Genomic DNA, 24309 nt, shown 5'->3' on the forward strand with positions numbered 1-24309 from the left:
GAGAATGGTCTGAAACTGTTCCTTTTATGTCCAGTAAATGTTCCAGAAATGCATTGAGTTTCCCATAATTAATAAAATTGTATTTGGCCATGACAGTTTGACAATTCGTGACTCTAAATGGTAATGTTGCTGACAAATATGCCATCGTGCCAAGCCCAATTGTATGGGGTCGACTTGGCATTATGTTGCTTGCTTTGTGCATTAACCACATCCACTATGATGGAGTTTTGTTGCACCTGGTACTAAGTTTTCTCTGGTCCGCTCTTTTAAAAATGGTACATTAGTTGTCTGTCTCCTTAGGGGGCAGTATTGTTGCCTCAGAGCCTGACTGCCTGAGCCCCTGGCTTCTACAAGTGGTGCAGCCCCTGCTGCAGACAGCAGAGCTCATAGCGAGGCCCCCTTCTGGGTACCATGCTTCAGAGCCGCTGGTGCCGTTGGTACAGAGGTGGCTGCACCGGGAAACCCCTTTGGCTGGCCAAGTTGGAGCCCTTTTTATGAACCTTTACAGGGGGAGCCTGCTGAATTTTCTTCACGACTCTACCCTCTTTGAAGTTAAAGGCTCCGGGTATGATCCGGGGTCAAATAAAACAACTACGACTTATGCTAATGATGCAGATAAGGAAGGGACCACTGCTCACTCCCTTCCAGGCCAAAGGCAGTTGAGAAAGAAGTGTGTGTGTGTGTGTGTGTGGGGGGGGGGGCTGTTCACCAGCACAGTGCTAGATATCCTTGAGGCAGAGCGCGAGGGAGGGAGAGCACAGGCACGGGCTCAACAGACACTGCTACCAAAAATCTCTGATTAGAGTCGCAGGGGCACACATACACCTATGGTGGAGCACCCGTAGGGCACTACTAGAAGAAGAAATGATTGTCTCTTGCCCTCTCTACAAAATAAAATTTTTCCTGTTTATTTTTCACCTTAGAAATTTCAGAAATGTCAAGTCTGCTGTTACTGGTTTTCCTGGAGATCTCAGAAATGTAGGTTGTGAGCTCTTAACCGTTAAATGAAGGAGCTTGCTTGCAGAATCTGTAATAGACTTTTTTCCCCAAGGGTTTCTCACATATTTATGTTAAACAGATGTTAACAAAAAACAAACAAAAACCACAATAAGAATAATACCACCTTACCCTTCCAATCTGCTTTCACTTGCCAGATAGTATCATAATCTTACCAGTTCTCCAGTGACCTAACGTGTCTTCCAAGAAAAAACATAAGACCTGAATTTCTAGGGGGGAATTTTCAAACATGCTCAACACTGCTGCACGTAACTCTCTTTATAATTCCACTCCAATGTAAACAATCAGAAAAAAATGTTAAGCAAGCAAGTAAGCAACAAACCATCTGGAAAACCCTTTCAGGCTATCCTGCATATCATAAAGAATTAAACAGGGCACAAACTCAATTTTTTTCCCTCTGTCGGTCACATTTAATACAGCACAGCACCGCAACCAAAAGACTACGGGCAGCTTTCACTTATACATGTTTTCTATTGCATTTTCAGGTCTACAAAAAAAAGTCCAATAAACCATAACTCTCAACTGATACTTTGAAAGTGTTTTGAGCTAAGTTCTTCATCTGAAAAATAAATTTCCAAGTTTGGAATAAGCTGCCCTTTCTGGCCACCTCAGCAGGCTGACTGCAATACAATGTATCGAGCAATGCCAGTCTGCGGACAGGCAGACATACATTAACCAGGCAGCTACCACCATAGGAGTTAACATAAAGGAAGTAAGCAATTTCACAAGAATTGAGATTTTGCAAACTGTTAACACAGGGGATTGTGGATAGCAGCAAGTACAAATTTCACTATATTTTTATAGAATAAATATAATATGTTTAATATTTTGCAAATCTGTGCAACAATACTATAAAATGAAATCATTTCATTAACCCTATGCTCCAGAGGGTCTTCCTTGCTTGATATCACGGCACCCACACAGTATATATGCTGGGATGGCAAACTGAACCAGCAATTGGCAATACAAGCACAGCTGGATACTGTGGAAATGGCCTGCGCATGGAGGAAATCTCATAGATATTGATACAACTGAGAGAACTGTCAAAGCAATTTGCAGGTCTCATTTAAGCAAACAATGGAAGATGATACTGTATGCCTCTTACCTTTCAACACCATGCTTTAGAGATTCTGATCTTAGTTAGACTGGGACAATTGAGATCATAACAACCATTGTCTCAATGTTACACTGCTCCCTCTCCCTGTTTGCTGTATCCACCTACTGTCTCATCATATAGTTAGACTGTAAGCTCTTCAGGGCAGGGACCATCTCCTCCTTCTATGTTTGTACAGCGCCTGGCACAATAGGGCCCTGATTGATGTCTGGGGCCTCTAGCTGCTCTCACAACACAAATTAATAAATAAATAAATGAAAATAACAGTGTAATCTGGAGTGACTCTACTGATAACAGAAATGCTTCTGATTTGTTCTACTGCAGTTAAAACTAGATTTAATTGCTATATTGCTTTCTTTCTTTCAGCCAGCCTGCACAGATGACATTCTGTCTCAGTCAAGATAACAGTGAGTTATTGTTTAAACCATTGTAAACTTAACATAAGGTTCTTATTTCACTTGTGCCATGCTAGAAATGAGATGGGAAATTTGCTTGGCAAATGAATAGCCATGTTGAAGCAGGGAGGAATATTCCTTACAAATAATGTATCACATAATCCCCCAGGAATATACCATAGATACAGGATTTGTTTGCAGTGGTTAGATTGTGCCCCAGCTCCACATGAGGAGAAGGAGAGAAATGGAGCCACAAGTGGATCAGGAAGCCTGCTGTTCCATTCTTGCAAAGGAGGAAATCCAATTTCAACAGCACTCTGAGCACCGTGCATTTTCTTTAAACAAAACCACGGTGTCTATTTGTACCCATGATGAGTGCATTTAAGGCTGACTCCATTTCCTTATTTCCTTTCAAATGTTCCTGCATGGAAGCCAACATGGTAGCAGAGCACTTGATTAGTAATAACAAACTCTATGAAGGTCAACTGGATACAAGCTGGTGACTCAGAAAAGCACTGAAATACATGTAATGTCCCTTATTTTTTTTTAAAAAGGTACTATGGTATAGTACAGTAATGACCCAGAGTACTATCCCATACAGTAAGGACACTGTAATGCTTTGGGTTTTGGCGGTAGAAAAATCTATGTATATTTGTATGGGATGGTGTAAGAAATGGAGAAACAAGACAGTCGTTTAACACCTCCTTCATCATGACCTTGTTATTTTAACACTTTCTAAATCCATTCATTAAATAACAGGATTTATCAAATGTAATGTAGAAGTGCTGCATAAATACAAATATTGATACTTTACCCTGAACATTATATATTATATAAATCCTACTTTACTTAAAAAAAAAAAGCTCCAGATCATCTTTCCCTTTCTTTCTAATTTTCTTTAAAAGAATGTGTGTGTGTGAGAGTGTATATATAGATAGATAGATACAGATATATTTATTTTTATCTTAATGTCAAAATTTATAAGAGTCGCATCTCTTCTGTTATGGTCTCTGCAGACAAGGTCTGAAATGATGTGAGCAAGAAATAAAACAATGGCTTCCTCTTAAAAACCTGGTTAATACAGGAAATTCCAAGGAGTTTGTTTTCTTTTTTCAGATTTCAACACTGATTTTAAAAAAAATATATAATAATCCTTCATAAACCAGGGTCCACAGATAGTATAGAGCAGCCTTTATAAGCAAATCTACACAATCTGACATGCTTTCGTGAGGCAGTTAGTACTTGTATCAAAATTCAACAATGTTTCCACAGAATCATCCGACTTCCTGCGATGCAGAGATACGTTTATTTCAGTTCCAAGAATTCACAGTTCTTTTTTTTTTTTTTTTTTTTTACAAATGGTCTCATCAAACCACCAGGATTCATTTCACAAACCTGCTGTTCAATTGCTCATGCTGCTAACCACACAGTTGATTAAGATGTGCACACAATCTGGTGACATCAAATGGAAGATCAAAAAATAGGAAAAATCTTTAAATAGTCTTTTTATCTCTTTACCTGTATGTATATATATGTGCATGATTCATTTTGCCTAGTGCGATCATATAATGAAAAAATGTTGTGCTGGTTAAGGGTCTTCTTCCATCAATGGAATTTCTAGGGGGAAAAAAAAAAAGAATTATTGGCTTTAGCCTATAGACTGCTTGGATCAAGGGGACCTGTCATTTATTTGCCTGCAGAGTGCAATCTCACACCTACCAATTGGTGATATACAAATAGAGCATGATGAAAGGCTGTACTTTTGATCAAAACATCCCCAGTCTAGTCCCTCCTCAAGACCTGCTTCTGTTGGGATGCCAGGAATTAGCCAACTAAAACCTCCCTTCACTCCAAAATAAACAAGGAAAAACTCTCCAAGGAGTGGCTTTGTTGCTATTGTGAGACTTGGGGGTGAAGATTCCTCCCTGTTCCATTCCTGGAGAGCCAACTCTCCTTGCTACCTGGCTAGGGATTAGCCTGGTGGGGTAGGGGAGATGAGACCCTAAAAGCACTGAAGAATTTGTTCTGAAGAAAGCATAAAGAACAACATGTATGCTGCAAATAATTCCTGCTTTGAAGCATAAGCACCTGAATTGTATTTATTGACTATTACCTTTGACACACATCCCATGTAACATATCCAGGCAAAACTTACCATCTGCAATATCGATACTTGGGCTTGTGGATGCAGCCTCCCCAGTGGTGCTATTGATCACCTCAGTTCTATCTGAAATAGGATGCACACCCATTTGGCACACAGAAGATGAATATAAACTTTGGAGAAGATCGGAGGAGCCTGATATGCTATCACAGCTCTCAAATTCAGCAGGTAATGTGTCTGTATCTCCTGGGCCGGGATAAGCTGGAGGGTTCTGATCTTCTGTCTGCAAAACATGCCCCTGGCCTGCAGGAGATGAGTATCCTGGTGCCAAGGAATTCAAACCACTGCTCACAGCTTCATCATAGGAAGGCAGCATGACAGGAACACCATCCACTACTACGAAGTTGGGGTCACTGGTGGAACTCTCCTGGGCACCTCTACATCAAACAAAGACAGATTATCATGGAGTCTTTGAACATTTTCAATAACATCTTGAAGCAACCACTTCAAGATGCAACATTTTCTAATCACATGAAATGGAGCTATACAAGGTCGTTAACATTCAGGGAAATACCCACTTCACAGATCTGCAAAAATCAGCTCAGACTGATAGGTGTGTGCAATTTGTTATGATGAGATAAACAAAGCCAGTAACTGAGGCATTGTTTAGAGAAGGAAAGGAAAACAGGTCTGAGGCAGAGATAAGGAGCATTCTCTGTTGTCCCATGCACAGTAAATATCAGGGATATAGAATCATATTGAATGGGGGTGAATCAAAAAGTGTGTGAATCCCTGAAGAGACCAGCACTGGAGCTAAAAGGGTAGGGTATTTGCAGCACATACAAAACCATACAGAGCTGATAAGTGCTGGATGACGCAAGCTTTGAGGTTGAGATTTTGAGCTCGCTTCACCCTCAGTTTGGAAGGATGCACATTCGCCTCCACCCCCACACTACTAAGTGGATATTTTCAAGCAAACCATGTCAATTAGATTACAATGGAGTCCCACCAGGATCCTATGTGTTTTTAGGATATGGGAACATCTGAAAGAGGAAGACAGAAGCGTATTTCAGCAAGTCAGAGGAACACAGGCCAGGACACCTGTCACTGGAGCTGCCTCTTAAATCTAGAGGCCTTTTCACTTGCGTATATATAATTTAGGTGAACTAGTCCATCATCTACACTGGCACAGGGACAGACTAGTTGACCTAATATATCTTTCCCATCTCTCATTTCTACAAACGACATAAAGAAGAAACACACACAGAGAAAGACAGACAGATGTGTCGTCTAGCAGTCTAAGCACAGGCCTGGGTCTAGAAATATGACTGAACTAAGCTATGACACCAACTCACTTATGTAGCCCTGTCTAGTCACTTAACCCACAAACCTTTGTTTTCCCATTTGTAAAGGAAGGGTAATAATATTTATCTCCCTGTCTTGCAGGGAATAGCATGAGCATTAATAGCAGGTAGTTGATGTCTGCACAGTGGTGAGTGAGTTAATGAATATCCTGGAGGGGTTTCAATGGTGGCCTCACTGAAGTTTTAAAAAAATATTTCCATTGAGAAAAACATTGTTTCTGAAGTTTATGCTACTAAGTCCAATATATTTAAAAGAACCTACTCCCCAACCCCCAAAATTGACATATTAAATTATGTGGCTTCTACCTGTAAGTATATCCAATCAAAGACAAAACTCTCAGTATTATTATACTCACACCCAATGTGAATCTGGCAAACTTTGCCTCTTCTTTTTTCCCTAGAAAAGGCCAGAAGTACTATGGAATTCCAGAGGTCCCAACGCCATGGGTTGCCTAGATATCTCCCCATTCCCTCTGTTATTTATTGTTCAAAGCAAGAAAAGGAGATATTTGCAATGTCATTTTATTTCCTCTCCAAAGGGCATTCAGTGAAATAACTAAATTAAAACCCTCCATCTCCAGTACCAACCTTGGAAGGAAATGCGTCTTAAATTTGGTCTGGAACATCCTGGCTAGAATAACCAATAGAAGTACCAGCAGAACACTGGTAGCAGTAAATGCCACTATTTTCCATGTAGTCAGGAGGGTTTCCTGTGTATTTGGCCACGTTTGCTCTGTAGCAAAAGGACAATAAATAGCTGCATTAGATTATTATTGTTGTTTCATATTTATACTGCAGTAATGCTCAGAGACCTCAATCAGGATCAAGGCCCTAGGTTTTGTATAAATACATAGACAAAATCCCTACCCATAAATTACTAGATCTTTCAGTGTCTTCCATGCTATTTTTATTAATGTGTTTGTAATCTGGATTTATTTACAACAAAATAAAGAAGATCTAACAGACATTTAATATGCACCTGTAAAGGGACTGTTGCCCCCTTACTAACATTCAGTGGGAGTGTTTGGTTGCTAGCTCCCAGCACTAAAAAGGGAGGGGTCAATGGGAAATCAGGAGCCTGACAGTGACAGTCTCCAGGAACAATGTGGAGAGGCCAATGCTCCAGATCAGCCTGATTGACAGGGCGGGCAGGCTAATCAAGGAGTCAGGAAGCCAGGGGGATCCCGTCCTCCGTGTGAGCTGGAATTGTCTGAATCAGATGGAGTGGGGCTGAGCTAAGGAGAGAGTAGGGGCCCAAGCTGAACTGATGGGAGCAGAGCTGCAGCCCAAAAAGCCAGAGCACAGCCCAGAGAGAGCAGACCTGCCTTAGGAGGAGAGCTGCAGCAACCAGAGCCAGAGGGGCCAGACAAGCAGCCCAGGAAGCAGGTGAGAGCTGAGGGAGAGTCACAGAAGCAGCCTGTAGAGCAGACCTGCCCCCTGGGAGCAGAGCTGTAGCAACTGGAGCCAGAGAGGCCAGAGAAGCAGCCCAGGGAGCTGAAGGCAGAGCAGCAGCCGCCGCCATGCTGAGGCAGTGTGGAGCTGGGGCTGGAGCAGTCCGGAGCTGGGTGCGGTGAGCAGCTGGGGAGAGTGAGGGGGACCCTGGGCAGTGGGCCCAGCACAGGGAGACACCTCAGCCAGGAGGCTCTGCAGGCCAGACTTGGAGGGGGATCATAACCCTGACAGAGCGGGGGTGACACTGGGGAGAAGGGTCCCTGCCATCCAGACCCTGAGCGTGTGTGGCCACCGCCAGAGCAAGTGTCCAACCTGCAGAATCTCTGCAGCACAGCCAGGGCCTGAGAAGGAGGCCTGGGACCTACAAGGAACAGACTGTGAAGTGCCCTGATGTCCAGAGACACTGTTTGCGATGGTTCCTGCCACAGGGCGGGGTGATGTGTTTTCCTTTAACCTTTCCCATTTTTCCTTATTCTTTTTTAAAATTGTCAATTAAATAACTTGTATTTGCTTTAAATTGCATGATGTGATCAGTGGGTCAGGGAGGCGCGCAGTGCAAAGAGTGTACCCCGGAGTGGGGACACCCTAGCTCCTGTCCTAGGTGACCACAGCAGGGTTGGGGGTTGAGCCCCCCAGGAATCCTGGGCCCAGCCTTGTTGGGGTAATGAGGACTCTGCCAGACAGGAGAGTGGAAGGGGAATCCTCAAGGGCAGGGAGGCCTCTGGGTAAAGGAAGTGGGAGCGAGGACTCAGATCCTTTCTCCAGCCCACTTCACCGGGGTAGTGCAGATGCCAGGAAAGTTCCCCACAATAGCGGGACCATTCCTCTGCTTACATACCTTTTCGCATTTGTGGAGCTAGCTGCTGAAAATTCAAGATCATAAAAGCAGAAAATAACTACATCTTACTAATGTTTCAAAATGAACCTGTAAAATTTAAGACATGACAAAAATGTAGTTCGACAGGCAATGTCAGCCTGTGATTATACTGTTAAAATAAAGGGTAAACTCCCTCAGAAATTGTGAGTTTAGTGCTATTTTTACCTGTTCTGACACAGTATACTTGAGCTGAGGGAAACCATTCTCCTTTTTGGCAGGTGATGTATTTGTAGTCATTGGTAAGCGTGTAACCAGGATCACAATAGAATTCAACCACAGTTCCATGGTTATAATGCTCACAAGGCCGTGGATGGCAAATATAATCTCCATGAATCACCACTGGAGGTAGTGGACAAACTTGGGCAAAATGAAAAAAAAGTCAACAACAGCAGCAACCATTTCATACAGAATATCTTCAGTGTATGGATTTGACATGACACTGTATACAGGATCATAAACTGCCCCCTGTATAACTGAACCCCAAACCATATTAATGCTACTGGAAGCCTGAATTCTGACTGTGAATGACCATTGCCACTTGTTTCTGGTGCAGTGTGGGAGAAGGAATGTAGTGCCCATAGCTAGGTCAGGAAAAATCACATGGCAGAAATGTGCAGGCCATAGCTCAAGACTTCCTTCCCAGAACTCAGTGGCATTTATCATGAAGATGTTGCCTTTCTGTGGACCTTTTGGGGGAGAGGGGGGGTGGAGGTGATAAAAGTGAAAGGGGGCAAATCATAATTACGGCAGAAAACTACCACTCTATAATCCCCCTCTATCCTGAGGTTTTGTGGCCAGCACCTTTACTCGGCAGCTGGAATTCAGTCCTAAGGTCCTGTTAATACATATATCATTAATACTATCAAATAGTTTAAACAATAATTCCATTCTTAAACAGCTTATGCTACGAAACCAGTTGTTGTAAAGCATACTGTAATAGAAACAATACAGGTAATATTGCTAAAGCAATTAAAGCCCCTAAAATATATTATTTTGAAGCCGGTGTCAGAGTCTGATAACTTTACTCAAGTCAGGTAGCACTTCACATCGTGAGCAGCCCCTTTGATTTCAGTGGGCCTGCTCGGGAAGTAAGGCATTAAATGCAACAATGATAGATTCTGGCTCTGTATTAATAAAGCATACTGCAAAGGGCCATGCAAATAAGAAAGAATTGCAATATAAACATGCTTTAAAAAAGACAGTGAAAGAAAAAGAAATCACTTTGTTGGGTGGACGAATTAAATGAAGGAACATTTTTAGAAAACAGCAGTAGCTGACGGGTTTCAATGCATTGCTTTTTTGTATAGCAGAGAAAGCCTCTTTACCAAAAATAAGATTAGTTGACCACTGGTTTGGTTACTGTTTCTCAAAGCTGCTGCTGTGATTAATAAAACGACTACAATATGGAACTGAGCGTTCTGAGAGCCCAAAGTGTCCGAATTAGCTAAAAGGGTCAGTTTATTTCCCTTCAGAGGAGTAACAAATAACCAACAGAATCAGTGCCCCATGAACAGGCTGTTCATGCATCTGCTATGCAGTAAAGACTCACTGCATAGATTTAAATAATGAAAATGCCATTTCTCTAAAAGAGAATCTCCACTGAAATCACAGTTCAGTTGCTTCTCTCTGTGAATCTTGTTACATGAATAATGGATTTAAATGCTTAAAGAAAAAAAGAAAGAAAGAAAACCCACGAGACATTAAACGAAACTTCAAGAGCGGCTGATTATAATGTGCAGCACTGTCTACTCCCTATACCCTGAAGACAAGCTTTGTTTGCATTTTCGCTAGCAAGGCTTAATAATAATGTGAAACCCAGAACAAGTAATTCACACCAAAGGCAATACTTTGCATACTTTCCAAAGTGGACTAAACCCAGAGAAAGCAGGAATGTTTATTAGGAAATCCAGAAAAGGTCTGAAGGTCTCTTTTCTTCTGCCTAAAACAATTCTTCTAAGTGTGGCTCAAAGGAGGGACACCAAGGCGTCAAGGGACAATGCCTATTATCTAGATCATGGACAACCTCACTACATCAATCTATGAAAGCACAATCCCAGCCCACTACCATGAGACATGGTATGTTTTATTACATACATTTATTGCCATCTTCCTAAGGTCCCCTGCTATCTAAACTTTTTTGCAACTGGGTTCAAAGCAAGCTTTGCAAGATGTAACAGGGCTGCCAGAGATGTGTCCATATACAGTACTGCTCCAGCCATGTGCAAAATAAAAAGCTTCTCATCACAGAGATCAACTGCTTCAAGAAGCAAATTTCTAATCTAAAGCAATGACACCTGCTGCCTCTCCTGGCGCTCAGTCCATTAATGATATTAGGGGTTGCATCAATCTTCTGAATGCACAACACCAGCCTTCCAGCATTCTGTGTTGGACCAACCAGGCATTTTTCAACAGCAAGATTAAAAAGAGTACATTGCTGGCTCAACTCAGCTATGATACTGTCACAGCCTGCTTATATTGGGAGACGTATTTTATTAAACCCTGAAAACAGGCACATTAATCTTAGTGTGTCCCTAACAATAAAACTGAAGCTGGTGCCACATCCATTGTAAATGTCCTCCACCTTTCAAGGGAAACTCATATTGCTGCTGCCTGAGAGCTTTTGTAAACAATCCGCTTTTTATCTTTGTAGAAAATTTGTCTTGGGTAATAAATAAAACGAAATGAACCTGTTTTAAACACTCTAGCCTGCCAATGGCTCTTTTTATTACATTACTTATTATGGACAACAGATGGGAAAAGAATGGAGCAGGTTGAAAATGAGCAGGCAGTACTCTATTCTTATTTCAGTTACTCAAGAGAATAAGGGCTTTTCCCTCACTTCAGGCATGTCTCACTAATGAATTTTATGCTAATCCAGTCTAAAGAATCTTCAATGCACTTCAAAATTTGCATAGAACACAGGCCTAGGGTTATATTCAAGTCTGCAAATTGAGATATTGATACTAGTAATCTAGAGGTAATTAATTATTTTTGTCAAGATCCAAATTTCTTGGTCAAAGTATAGTCAAGGTAGAGACACCAGAGAAAATAATACAACAACAACGATAATAATAAGTGAATAAAAAGTTTTTGTGATCCATTGAAAAGCATCTGGTGGTCTGGATTTGGCCCACGGTCCATCTATTGACTACCCCTGGTGTAATCAATAACATTCAGATTTATTGAGTCCTTATCAAATCAAAGCAAGCAAGCTACATTACAAACAACCCCTTTCAATCCATTAATTGAGTATGGAGCAGTCTGTCATATTCCCAGTTCTCTTCACAAGCCACCTTGTGTAAAAAATAACTACAGGCCTGATTCAAGTCAATGGAAAGACTCCCAGGGACTTCAAATACGCAGGCACTAAAACAGCACTATTTTTAAGGGTCTGACCATGGAGGCTGCTGAACACGCTTGCCTCCCAAGGAATAGAGGGTTCTGAGTGCAGCAGGAGGCGCTAGTCACTTCACAGGATGAGGCCCTACATTTCTAACACCTTAATTATAATTAAAATACGATGGAACTCTGCAGCTATTAAAATTCTGTTTCCTGTAGGTGCTCATGTGTGTTAGAAACCAGTATATCACACCGGTGTCCTACAGATTAAACAGACCCTATCAGATCAAATATGGCCCCAAATTTAGGTTACCAAACTGAAGACAAGTAGCAATTTTTCCATGAAACTAAAATGAAAAATTCCATTGCATGTTAAACAAAACAAAACAAAACAAAAAAACCACAAACAAAAACAGTTCTCACTGTGTTTGTAATCCACAGACTGAAGCCTTGGGCTAGTGTAGTAGAGATCCAACAAAATGAAAATGGCAACAAACTGATTAAAACTACAGAGGTGAAGCTGACAAGCCTTTTTCATGGTCCAAGCTCAGAGAAATGTGAAAAGTAAATAAAGAACATAGAGAGACAAGCAATTCCACTTAAAAAATTCTTTCAGCTTTAGTAATCTATGCCATTATTTGTAACATATGTAAAGAATCCTTTTACATTATGACTTTTAAAATGACAGAATCCTTTTAATATCTGTAGATTTCATTATTTTTAGCACTTCATAATGCTTTTTCAGACTTTATTTCAGTAATTACACCCTACAGTCTGGAGAATCTAAAATCACCTTTTCTGAGAGTTAAAAAAAAGACAGTTTGAGTTCTTAACTCTTAACTTTAAAGTTTCTCAGTGGCATGTGTGTGATTCACGTCTTATCTTCTGCTGATTTTGAAATGTGTGACACTGGGTAGCCAAGATCAAATGAGCCTTGTTCCTCTATATCAGGGGTCAGCAACCTTTCAGAAGTGGTGTGCCAAGTCTTCATTTATTCACTCTGATTTAAAGTTTCGCGTGCCAGTAATACATTTTTATGTTTTTCGATGGTCTCTTTCTGTAAGTCTATAATACATAACTAAACTAGTGCTGTATGTAAAGCAAAGAAAGTTTTTAAAATGCTTAAGAAGCTTTATTTAAAATTAAATTAAAATGCAGAGCCCACCAGGACCCAGGCAATGTGAATGCCACTGAAAATCAGCTCGCGTGCCGCCTTCGGCACATGCGCCATAGGTTGCCTACCCCTGCTCTATATTTTTGTTTCCTGAGAATTCAGGTATTACGGGCAATGGCCACAGTCTGTAGTAGGCTCATTATTTGGCTGGGTGTTTTGCAGCTGCACATTCCAGATGAAAACCTAAATGGTTAACCAGAAATAAACTACCCTTTCCTCCTGACAAGAGAAACAAAAATCACGTCTGTCTAACATAACAAATCCCTCCTTGGATACTCAATGCTACAGTTGGCGAATGAAACTAAGGGAGCTCAGTTTGATGTGATGAGCTTGTACAATTTTTTTTTTTTAATGACAGCAGGAACTAAGGGCTCTAGTCTGAGATATATTCAGTGCCCCCAACTCCCACTGATATCAATGAGGGTGTGCAGCAACTCATAAGAAGTGCTTATAACCTTGAGACCAGAGGCGCTGACTTTCTGGTTTCCCTGGGGTGCTCGACCTCCACCCCAGACCCTGCCCCCCCCTCCACTCCTTCCCCCAAGGCCCCACCCCTGCCCTGCCTCTTCCCACCTGCACCCCACCCTTGCTCCGCCTCTTCCTGCCCCTTCTCCTTCCCCTTCAGTGCCTCCTGCCCACTGCTGAACATCATTGGTGGGCGGGAGGCACTGGGGTGGGGGTGGAGCTGATCCGTGGGGCCGTTGGCAGGCAGGAGGCGCTATAACCAAATTCATTTATTGAAGCTCACTGTAAAATACTCAGGGCGAGAGTCTGTTCTGTGTCTCCTGAGAGAGTGCAGAAGTCACAGAGAGAGGCAGCAACAAAGGTAGTTGCTGCACCTTATGGCAGCCTCCACAGTCTGCTCTGCTGTTCAGAATCCTCAAATATTCTGCACACCCCCACCTCAGGGCCTTCTGGGGAGCGGCTGCAGTGGGGGGCCACTTACAGCTTAGACGCTACAGAAGTTGATGGTATTTCCTCAGAACAGCTTCCTACTCATTGTGGACAAGTGGATTTGCCTGCAGGGTGTTAGCCTATTCCTACATTTTTGGCATTGCTAACTTCAGGAGAGATTCTGGGCATTGACATAACTCCAAGTAACCTTAATAGGGAAGCAAGAGAGATGTAGTGTTACATTTTTTGAAGGTGCAGAGTGGAAGCTGACATTGTGTTACAATTAACAGTATACAACAATTTAGTTCCTTAAACTGCAGGAGTCATAGTTTCATGGGCACAGAGTTATTTTTCATCCTGGCTGATATGCTTAGTCTTTGGACTTCTGCTAAATGGTAGGAAAATTATTCAAGCTTTGCCTTTACTTTCACACTCAAGGCTGACAAAAAGAGCAATATAATCTGTTGATCCAGGGCATTTCAAAGCCCATCTTCTGCCTTTGAATCAGAATCTGAATCAAATATGTTTTTCCTCTGGTTAGCAGACTGCCTCCTGTGTCAGACTAGCAGCTGCTTTTCTGTCTGTGCTAGATTATCTTCAGAACATCCCTGTGCATGGCCTGATTTTTAATGTTTCATACGGGGAACATAATCAAAACGCAGGTGCTTTTAACAAAAATAACATTTGTTCGAAATGTGCTGTGCATCCCTGCTTGTTATTTTTTAAAGAATGAAAAAGAATTAAGATCAATCTTTATAATGAGGCCAGTGCAAGTAAAAGCTGCAGTGGGCAAAGTGCAGGGAAAGCACTTTTTCGCCTTTCGCTTAGATAATAATGGAGATCAGAAATGTCCTGGCATGCCTGCGAAGTGCATACCATCTGTGCACAGATCAGGAGAGAGAAGAACTTCTCCTGCCCCTCTTGTTTGTCATGCTCATACACAGAGTGCACACCAACAAGCTGGATACTTGAAATCCAGCCATCTGCATTTCTCCCCTTCCACAAGTAGTCTTAGTGTCCCCCTGTGTACTGGAAAGGCAACTGGACTTCATGTTAACTAAACTGACGTTAGATGCCAGTCTACTACTGTACTGTCAGCAAAACTCCTTCCCTCTCTTTAATTAATGTGAAGCAGATGGCAACGGAAAAACAAGGTGATTTTCACATTTGTTCCACGGTGACCAGATAATCACTATTTATTTTATCACCAAGGAGGCACACAGGAAACCTCAGTCTCCTAAACATATGTTCCATTACCTTCCCCAAGGCTTATCATCTTGTCATAGGCTTTGGAAACCAAGGAGGAAGAGCATTACTTACCTTCCAGATTGGTCCACATTACCAGAGTGCAGTGAAAGTCATTCGCTCCCCATTCACAGGAAATGAGAGCTGTCTTTTCAATACATACTTCCTCTAATCTACCATCCTGAAAGCGGGACTCTGACCTCTCTGAGAGGAGCATTTGCAGGTAATGTGCTAACCTTTCCCATCATCTTCATCCTGGCCCACTAATTTTCACTCTAATAATACTCCCCAGCAGACAAGAAGCAGGCGGCCCCTTCAAAGGTTAGTGTTAGCAATACCAAAGCTGGCCACTAGAGGGGAGAATAGAGCCAGGAGATCTAGTTATTCTGGCTGGGGGACGGGGGCACTGCCAACAGAGTCTGCCCAGGAGTGGTGCTGAAGGAGCCTCTCCCCTCGAGGTGGCCTGACCCAACTACTCTGGAATGGCCCCACCCCCTTTTGATGGCTCCAGGATGCCAGTAGAGAAAAGTGTCTCAAATACTGACTCAAAAGCAATTACCCCACGTCACAATGTAAACATTTGCACAATTTGAAAAATAAGGTTTTAAAGGTAACCTGTAAAAGAAACAAAAAATGATGTTTGTGCCCATTTCTGCTTCTTTATGAATATTGCCACTAAAAAACATTTCACTTTCAACAGTGTCACCCTCACTCAGTCAAACGCCCAGTTAAGGGACCATTCTTTCACAAACCACATAACCTAGTACCTAGTCTATCTGACAGACTCGACTACTCCACAAATAACTACCATGCACCTCCAACATGTGCACGTGTGCCCTATACACACACCGTATTACTCATGCTTGCACTACAACTCGAAGCCTTAACTCCCTCATATTCCCCCATTATAACATATATCACTACAGAAATTACTGCAGTGCCTATATCTTCATATTTAATTGAAGTGGCATAAGTGTCAGAATCTTTCACAAAGAGCCTTTTTTCTTCTAAGAATTTTGTCAGGAGTATGTGGTAACAAGAACACACAAAAGGATGAGTGCTTTAAACAAAAAATAAAACAGCCAGTTACTTCAATTTTAGTCTTTAGTCTCATATCATCATCATCCAACCAGTTCTCCAGTTGTCCATAAAGACTTCTGGAGAAAGATCAGTAGCCAAGAACTGATATGTCTAATGCGAAAACAAGCAAGAAAAAATATCTTATTTTAGGGCTGGAAAGGGAAGGAACAGAAATTCTTTATGCATTATAAATAAGCAAAAAAGGGCACTTTTTCTATTTTTCTGCATCACTGAAGTTATAGGATCATGAAAATAAATTAAAAACATCTTTCATTCTCACCTGCAAAATAAAAATATCTCAAATTATATACAAGTCCCTTCTCAACCCACAGCGTAGTCTGACACTGGTAGGAGAGAGATTTATTCTCAGACTCAGCTGGTCTGCAACTTGATGAGAGCTGGAGAATAGAAGAAACCACAGACCCAGTTGCTTAAAAAACAAGCATTATAAAACCACAATGATGTAGAACAGCTTCATAAACCATAATTTACTTCTAATCAGTTTCTTATGAAACAGGAGTAGAACAGGAAGCTTTATTAGAGTAAATTCCTATCATGACAATAAATTAACAATTTCCTATTTGCAAATGAAAAACACTGCCAGGGTCATGAAAAGGGTCTCTACGAAGAGTAAGCATTCTGGATACAAAGTGGGGCTGACACAGTGTCCTCATTTGCATTCCAATACCCAGAATGCATTTTCAGTGTACACACAGCTGTGTAATAGCTATAACGGGACAAACTGGAAAGTTCTTGTGCATGTCGAATTCATGCTGACAGACACTGAAGAGGTGCTTTCAAGGAATCTTTCAGATTGCCCCACACACCCTGCAGCAAAACAACACTGAATTAAACTAATTTCTAACAACAAAAAAAATCACCACAATCGGTAAAGACAATAGCATGAAGACTTGTAACTGACAACTTAAAGTGACAGAGGTATGAGATGATCACATCAATCATGGGAAGCTGTTAAAAGGCACCAAGAACCACCTTGTGGAGGGTATGATGGGGTCTCCATCCCACACAAGGTCTGAGCAGGTTAAAAAGGGCTGATTAACTTGATAGGCTGCACCTGGAGGAGAGCCAGGAACTGATGAAGCCCACCTAGGGGAGGAGCTGGGCAAGGCTCATAAAGAGGATGGCAGGGAGAGGCTCTGCAGTCACTACCTGCAGAGGAGGGGAATTGGCAGAAGACACGGAGATGGTCTAGGGGGAGAATAAACCCTGAAATCCTCCGTTGGACTATAGACTCTAGCAAGAACCCAAAAGGGTGTGCAATAGCCACAAGGAGTAGAGGAAGCTCCACTAGTAACCCCAGAGGACCAGAGTTAGAGAAGTGAAGTAGGAAAGAGCCCAGGAAACAGCAACAAGTTGGAGCAGGAGCAAACAGTGGTTGTTGGGCATAGAGTCCCTGGCTGGAATGCAGAATAGTGGGCATGTCTGGGTTCCCCTATCAGCCACTGGGGAAGTGTCAGAGTCTGACTAGCAGATCAGAAGACTTCCTGAGACCATTTGTCCAGAAGGATATACCGGAAGGTACAATCTATAGTGACCTAGCCCCAGGGCAAAGCCACGAAGAGAGAGCACCCCAAATCCAGAAAGAGACACATACACACATATTACAGGTGGGCAACCGAAGGAGGGGGGCATCAGACTGGTCGAGAGCTAATCCCCCAATGAGCCACAAGAAGGCACCGCAGCAGTGAGTAGTAAATCCCATCACAGAAGGTTGAAAATGTGAGAATAATATGCAATTGGATAGCACCTTTCATCCTAAAATCTCTCTAGCTCCTACAAACACCAGTCAATTAAGCCTCACAACATTGTGTGTATATTTTACAGTTGAAGAAAAGAAACACAGAAGAGTTAAGCGACTGGTTGAAGGTTACCCAGCAAGGCAATGGTAGCTAACAGTAGAATCCTGGTCTCCTGACAGCCAACTGTTTGCTCTAGGTACTAGACCAAAAATGTCTTAATTCTGTGTAATCTCCAAGAACATCTGTTTGAGTACAAATTGTAAGATTCAGAGAAAAACTAGCTATATTAACATAGCACAGCAAGCTGAGCGTTCACATGGTGAGCAGCATTTTTCACCTTACAAAAGTTGTGAAATGAGTTGAATAATTACATTTTTAATGAAAACCTGTTTTTCTAGTTGCCTCTGACAAATTTCTTGCTGAAAATTGGTATCAGGCTCATACTGCTGCTGTCCCACTAAGTGAGAGATTACAAAACCAGTTCCCATTCTGTTTTTATAATAGTTTCACACTGAAATGACTTTCTGTGCTCCTTTAACAACCACTTCACTTCCTTGTGACTGGAGGTACAAATAATGGGTTCAGTTTTGCAAGTCCCCACTCAAGCAAAACTCCCACCAAACTTTCAGACTGGCCTCTATGGCCGTTGTTAGTAATGCAACCATTTGCAGCAAAGCAGCTGGGGAAATGCTGATCTTAATTAAACGTTGTAGTTTCAAACACATTTCACAGTTTATACATGGCAAGGCACAATTCTCCCGATCTTTTGCACAGAGGTGATAACCTAAACAAGTGCAGCTTTCATTTAATTTTCCAATTTTGGTTATGATCTTGCTGAGGTGCTAAGGAGTAGATGACAACACTTTACAAGATGGGGTCTTTTTTTTTTTTTTAAGAGGCATGAGCTGAATCATGTTTGAATACATTTATGCGCTGTGCTGGGAGCGCATGGAGTTTGGAGCACTGGGGCTGCAATTACAGCAAGTACTGTATTAGTCAGTCACAACATTACCTACCTTCTGCGCATTGTTTTTCCTTCTGTAAACATGTACCCCAATGAACTCAGTACCTCTCAATGATGATATGTTGTCTCTTTAAAACCTCCAGGGCCAGACAGTCAATACCTGGCCTTGCTATTCAGGCTCAAAATTTGTGAGTGTGAGTTCAGCTTGATGTTCATAATTATTTGCATGTGCAGTTGATGTCATTTAGGCAGCCCACTACCTGAACTGCTGCAACAATCAGGTACTGTACTTAGGTGTCCAAACAACATCAGTTGCATCCACAATCATAGGCAGGAGTCCAGATCTGAGCCCTGTTCCAAATCAGGCCTTTAATTTGGTACTGATGTCAAAAAGGACATTCCAGGAAGCTCCATCTTTCTGGACCAGTGCTTTCTGCCATGTGTGATGGATGTGAAGCTGAAAAAATTTATGAATGCTGAATACTGACCTGTGCAGACTGCTTGTGGTTTTAAATCCTTTTTCCTCTAAAAGTTTTGTTCCTAACTAGTGAAATAAATGGTGCTTTCGTTTTAAGAAAGCTGCCTGGTCACTATATACATGAATGATCAGAGAGTTCCTAAGGGAAGAACCACAGCTACTGAACCCAGCCAGATCTGCTGAGTAAGCATGACTCAGGCACAGGGTATTATAGTCCAGGATCTGGTCAAAGAGTGGAGGACTGCATGATTCTGCCTTAGGAGAGGCACATGCACAAGGCCTGAGGGCGTGCACTCAGAGAGACCAGGAACCAAACAGACGCGCAGCTTAGAGCCTTGCAACCTGACGGAACTTGACAACAAGTGTCGGGTCTGAAAACAACCTGAACCTCTTGTGCTTGGGTCGGGTAGACTCTGATCACCTTGGCTTGCCTGCAGAGTTGGGGTGGCACAGGTTACGTGCCTTGCTTCTGCTGGCTGCCGCTGCCTTCCTGCACTGTGGAGCACGGTGTTGATACATTGCCAGTCACTCTGCAACATGTGCGGTGCAGCAAGGCAGGAGTAGGGCACACAGCCACTGCCATGCCAACTCCATAGGCAGGAGGGGGGTCAGAGACAGACTGCGGCCATGGGGCCTGGGAAGTCCCCACCAGGCTAAGTCCCTAGGATGAGGTGGTGGTTCTGACACAGGTTTGGGTCAGTTCTGAAAATGACCTGATACTCTCAGGTCAGCTGTGCTTGGCTTAGGCTTTAAAATTAGACCAGAGCAGACTCTAATCCCTACATTACATCACCATACAAGGCCAGGGTGGTATCAGAGTATAAGTGACATAATTTTGATTCCAACCCTTCGTTTGCTTATAGCCTCTTCTATTAATTGAGTTTGAACCTTTGACTCCTGCCTAAAAAGTGAACAAACCGATTTAGCACGTAATATATATATAGTTTAGACTCTATAGTGAGAGGGCCAGATCTTCAGCTGGTGCTAATCAGCATAACTCCAATGACTTGCAGTCAATGGGGCTGCACTGATTTCCACTAGCTGCGGAGCAGGCCCAGCGATGGCAGTAAGTGGACTGAAAAAATCAATAAATATGACCTTGATGCACAAAGTAATATTTCTCTCTCCAGTGACACAGCGTAGAGCTCTTGTTCTGTTAGAGGTGCACTGTCAGATAACATTTAAGTTCAATATAAAACAGCCCTGAGGGAGAAACCTGATCTGCTTTCCCCTGTCTAATCCCTCACACATTTGCAACACCATGGATAAAATGTATCATGCATCTGTGGGCAAATGTGAAACATGAGGGCAGGAAATTATGGTTGCATGAAAGTTCCGATGTCTACCTGATTTGGGAAAGGCTAAGGAGTTTCTGCAAAGAACACAGGTGATACAGCAAGTGTAAAATGGTGATTTGTTTCAGCTTGATCCATAGGGGTGCCATAGTAAAAGACCAAAAAAGGAACACACGACAAGTTGGCTTTTGCCTTTCTTGTAATGCTATGAAAATGCAAGGTGCATCAACTTCAAGACAATGAAGATGAAAGAACATTTCTTCAATGCAAAGGAGGAGCAGTCATTTGAAATGTAATATTGTTTCACAGATTAATCATTTTCCCCAAATTATGATTGTAGATTCAGTTAATTTAAAAATAAGAAGAACCATTTCCTTTAGACTTTTCAACTAGCCAGGCCATCTTCATAGATAAATGAAGTTTGGAACAGGTCACCATTGGTGTGAATGTAAGTCTTGTTAGGCGGCTGAGAATCAGGTTGAGGCCACAAGATAGGATGGTGTCTCTAATGTGGGAGAAGAGATTACCCAGACTCTTAATAATTCTGGATGATACCAGGAGAGCAAAAATGGAGAATCCCTCTACTGGGGTATGAAAGGCTGATATGGCAGCCAGGTGTACCTTGACTCAACTGATGGACAACCTGGACGTCTTCAGATCCAGCAGGCAGGAACCAATTCCAGGAACCAATTCCAGCTAGAGGTGCAATGGACAAATGGACTGCACCACTGGACAATTTTTTTTTTAAATTCTGCAGGGAAGAAGAACAGGTTGATGTTTTTCTGCTGTTTAATAACTTCTACTGCACATCCACAGAGCAGGAAACCTATATTCCCAAGAACTATCCAGAGTCACACCCTGAGGTGTAGAACCACCAGGCTGGCATGAAGCATGCAACCCACATCCTGAGACTGGAGGACAGGAGAACAGGAATGGCTGGGAGCTTGATTGATGGCTGGATATTTTCTTGAAGCAGGTAAGGGTATAAGCTTGTCTCAACCAGGTAGGTACTCTGAGGATGACTCTGGCCTCATCCTGCCTGATCTTGTTCAATGCCCTTAGAATTAGGGGCCCTGGGGGAAAGGCACAGAATAGACTCTTCCTCCAAGGTTAAAAAAAGGGCATTCCCCCAGGGAGTGGTGATCCAGGCCTCCTGTCCTTGACCAGAAGAGGGGACACTTCCTGTTCTCAGAGGTGGTGGAAATATCGATCTCTGGCATATGCTGTGCAGGGCTGCCCAGCGGATTCAGGGGTCCTGGGGCAAAGCAATTTCGGGGGCCCCTTCTATAAAAAAAAATCACAATACTATACAATACTATATTCTCGTGGGGGCCCCTGTGGGGCCCAGCGCAAGTTGCCCCACTTGCTCCGCACCCACGGGCGGCCCTGGGAAAAATAAACCTCCTGCATCTCGGCACAAACCCAATTTTGAGAAAACTTCTTTACCAGGTATCACTGGTTCTCAGCATCAGCTAGTGCTAAAAGGCACTAAAGCTCATTAAAAGAGTTGAACAAATATGTGCCGCCAAAACTTTTTCTGGATCGAAAACTAGGGGTTTTTAAAAAGCAGAAAAAAAAATAACTGACTTCTGCTTTCCTTCAAAATTTGTTTTTTTTTTTAATTGAAAAGCTGAAATTAGTCTGCCAAAACCTGAATATGGTTTGGAGTTTCAGAAATGTGTGGCCAAATATTTGCTGCTTGCTGTGTTTGATTGTTTAAAGAAACAATAAAAAAATTCTGCTTAAAAAAAATCCAAAACTTTTGAACCACCTCAGCTTGTGACCAAATGCCTGAGCCCATCCAGTCAGATTTTTCCAGGTTTCTGATACTCTGCTGGTTTCCTTGACTCATATCTGTCTCCATAACTTTGGGTTCATTTAGGTTAGAACATAAGAACAGCCATACTGGGTCAAACCAAAGGTCCATCCAGCCCAGTATCCTGTCTACCGACAATGGCCAATGCCAAGTGCCCCAGAGGGAGTAAACCTAACAGGTAGTGATCAAATGATCTCTTTCCTGCCATCCATCTCCACCCTCTGACAAACAGAGGCTAGGGACACCATTTCTTACCCATCCTGGCTAATAGCCATTAATGGACTTAACCTCCATGCATTTATTTGTTTCCTAGAGACTGGCTCCATGGGGTCCCTCACAAACTGGAGACGGTTACTGTGGGTTTGCCTTTAGTACAGCTTATGTACATACTCCACGAACTGAGCATTTGAGCTTGTTCCAGAAAGTGGGATAAACCTATGTTGTGAAAACTGAAATGTTCAAAATAGCACATGCATGTGACTGGAACAGGCTGCTAAAATTAAATTAACCCAGGGGTTCTCAAACTGGGGGTCAGGACCCCTCATGAGGTTATTACTCAGGGGGTCACGAGGTTATTACTGGGGGTTGCAAGCTGTCAGCCTCCACCTCAAACCCCGCTTTGCCTCCATTTATAATAGTGTTAAATATATTAAAAAGTGTTTTTAATTTATAAGGGGGGGTCACACTCACAGGTTTGCTATGTGAAAGAGGTCACCAGTACAAAAGTTTGAGAACCACTGAATTAACCCCCCTGGAGCCTCAGGAAATGTAGTCGGGGGGGGGGGTCCTCCCTTGGTAGGGTTGGGAAGGAGGTAGGTGGTGTAGGATATTGCTCTTCTCATGTGATCCCTCCCCTAGTGGCTAATTTTAAATGAAGCTACCCTCCCCTGACATGAATCGCCCTATGGCACTGAAATTAAATATAGACTATAATTTGGCATTTGAGAAGTGAAAGGGATGGTAACCCTAATGGAAAAGCTAACAGCTTGGCTCTTCTGCAAGCCTCAAACTGCTGAATGAACTTTAGGGTAGGGAAGGCTATGCCTCCCAAACAGCCTGGCCCTGCTCCCTATCCAACCCCCACCCACTTCCTGCCCCCCAACTGCCCGCTCCCCTCAGAATCCCCAACCCATCCTGTTCCTTGTCCCCTCACCATCCCCCAGAGACCCCCCACCAACCACCATCCTGGGACCCCACCCCTGCTCCCTGTCCCGACTGCCCCGACTCCTATCCACCCCCTCGCTGAGTCCTGACAGACCCCTGGAACGACCACGATCCAACCCCCCCATTCCCTGTCTTCTGACTGCCCCGACCCCTATCCACCCCCTCGCTGAGTCCTGACAGACCCCCGGAAGGCCCACGATCCAACCCCCCCATTCCTTGTCCCCTGACCGCCCCCGCCCTGTGCCCTGACTGTCCCCAGGATTTCCTGCCCCTTAGCCAGCCCCGGCTCCTTACCCCCAGCTCCCCCCTCACCCGGAGCCTCCAGGACCATACCTTAACAGCTGCAGTGTGGCTCCAGCGAGGCCCGAGCTCCACCCCGCTCAGAGTCGCATGGTAAGGGGGCGGGGCTGCGAGCTCCACGCCGAGCGGAGGGAACTCAGGCCCCGCTGGAGCTCACAGCCCCACCCCCTTACCACGCGGCTCTGAGCAGGGTGGAGTTCAGGCCCCGCCAGAGCCATGTTGCAGCTGTCAGGGTATGCTGCTGGATGCGCTGAGGCTCCGGGAGAGGGGCGGAGGTGAGGTTGGGCCGGGGCCGGGGAGGAAGCCTCAGCCATCTGCCCTGATCCTGAGGGTATTGCAATGGGCACCCAATCTTAACAATGATGCATCGGTTGTTAGAGTCATTGATGGGCTTGGGTGACAGAAAGGGACACCTGCACAGATGTGGAGTTCTGAACATGCAAAGGGACCATCACTGCCCTGTCCAAGGTGTCTGTTTGG

At 43.3% G+C, this 24309-nt stretch overlaps 1 protein-coding gene across 4 annotated transcripts in view; it reads right to left on the reverse strand.

The window, feature by feature from the left end:
* Positions 1-1906: 1906 nt before the first annotated feature.
* The window catches only part of SUSD4 (sushi domain containing 4), a 112956-nt gene continuing 90553 nt past the window's right edge, over positions 1907-24309 (reverse strand). For 3 of the 4 annotated variants that reach the window (XM_050948568.1, XM_050948569.1, XM_050948567.1), the window contains 4 exons: positions 8486-8677; positions 6580-6724; positions 4682-5064; positions 1907-4143 (listed from right to left, as the gene is read on the reverse strand). In XM_050948568.1, the coding sequence (XP_050804525.1) occupies positions 4115-4143; positions 4682-5064; positions 6580-6724; positions 8486-8677 (749 nt within the window). In that variant the 3' untranslated portion in view covers positions 1907-4114. Of the gene's footprint in view, positions 4144-4625; positions 5065-6579; positions 6725-8485; positions 8678-24309 lie in introns of those variants that run through there. The other variant, XM_050948566.1, reaches the window with a different exon arrangement.

The sequence above is a fragment of the Gopherus flavomarginatus genome, chromosome 4 (genome assembly GCF_025201925.1).
Source record: "Gopherus flavomarginatus isolate rGopFla2 chromosome 4, rGopFla2.mat.asm, whole genome shotgun sequence".
Lineage (NCBI taxonomy): Eukaryota > Metazoa > Chordata > Testudines > Testudinidae > Gopherus > Gopherus flavomarginatus.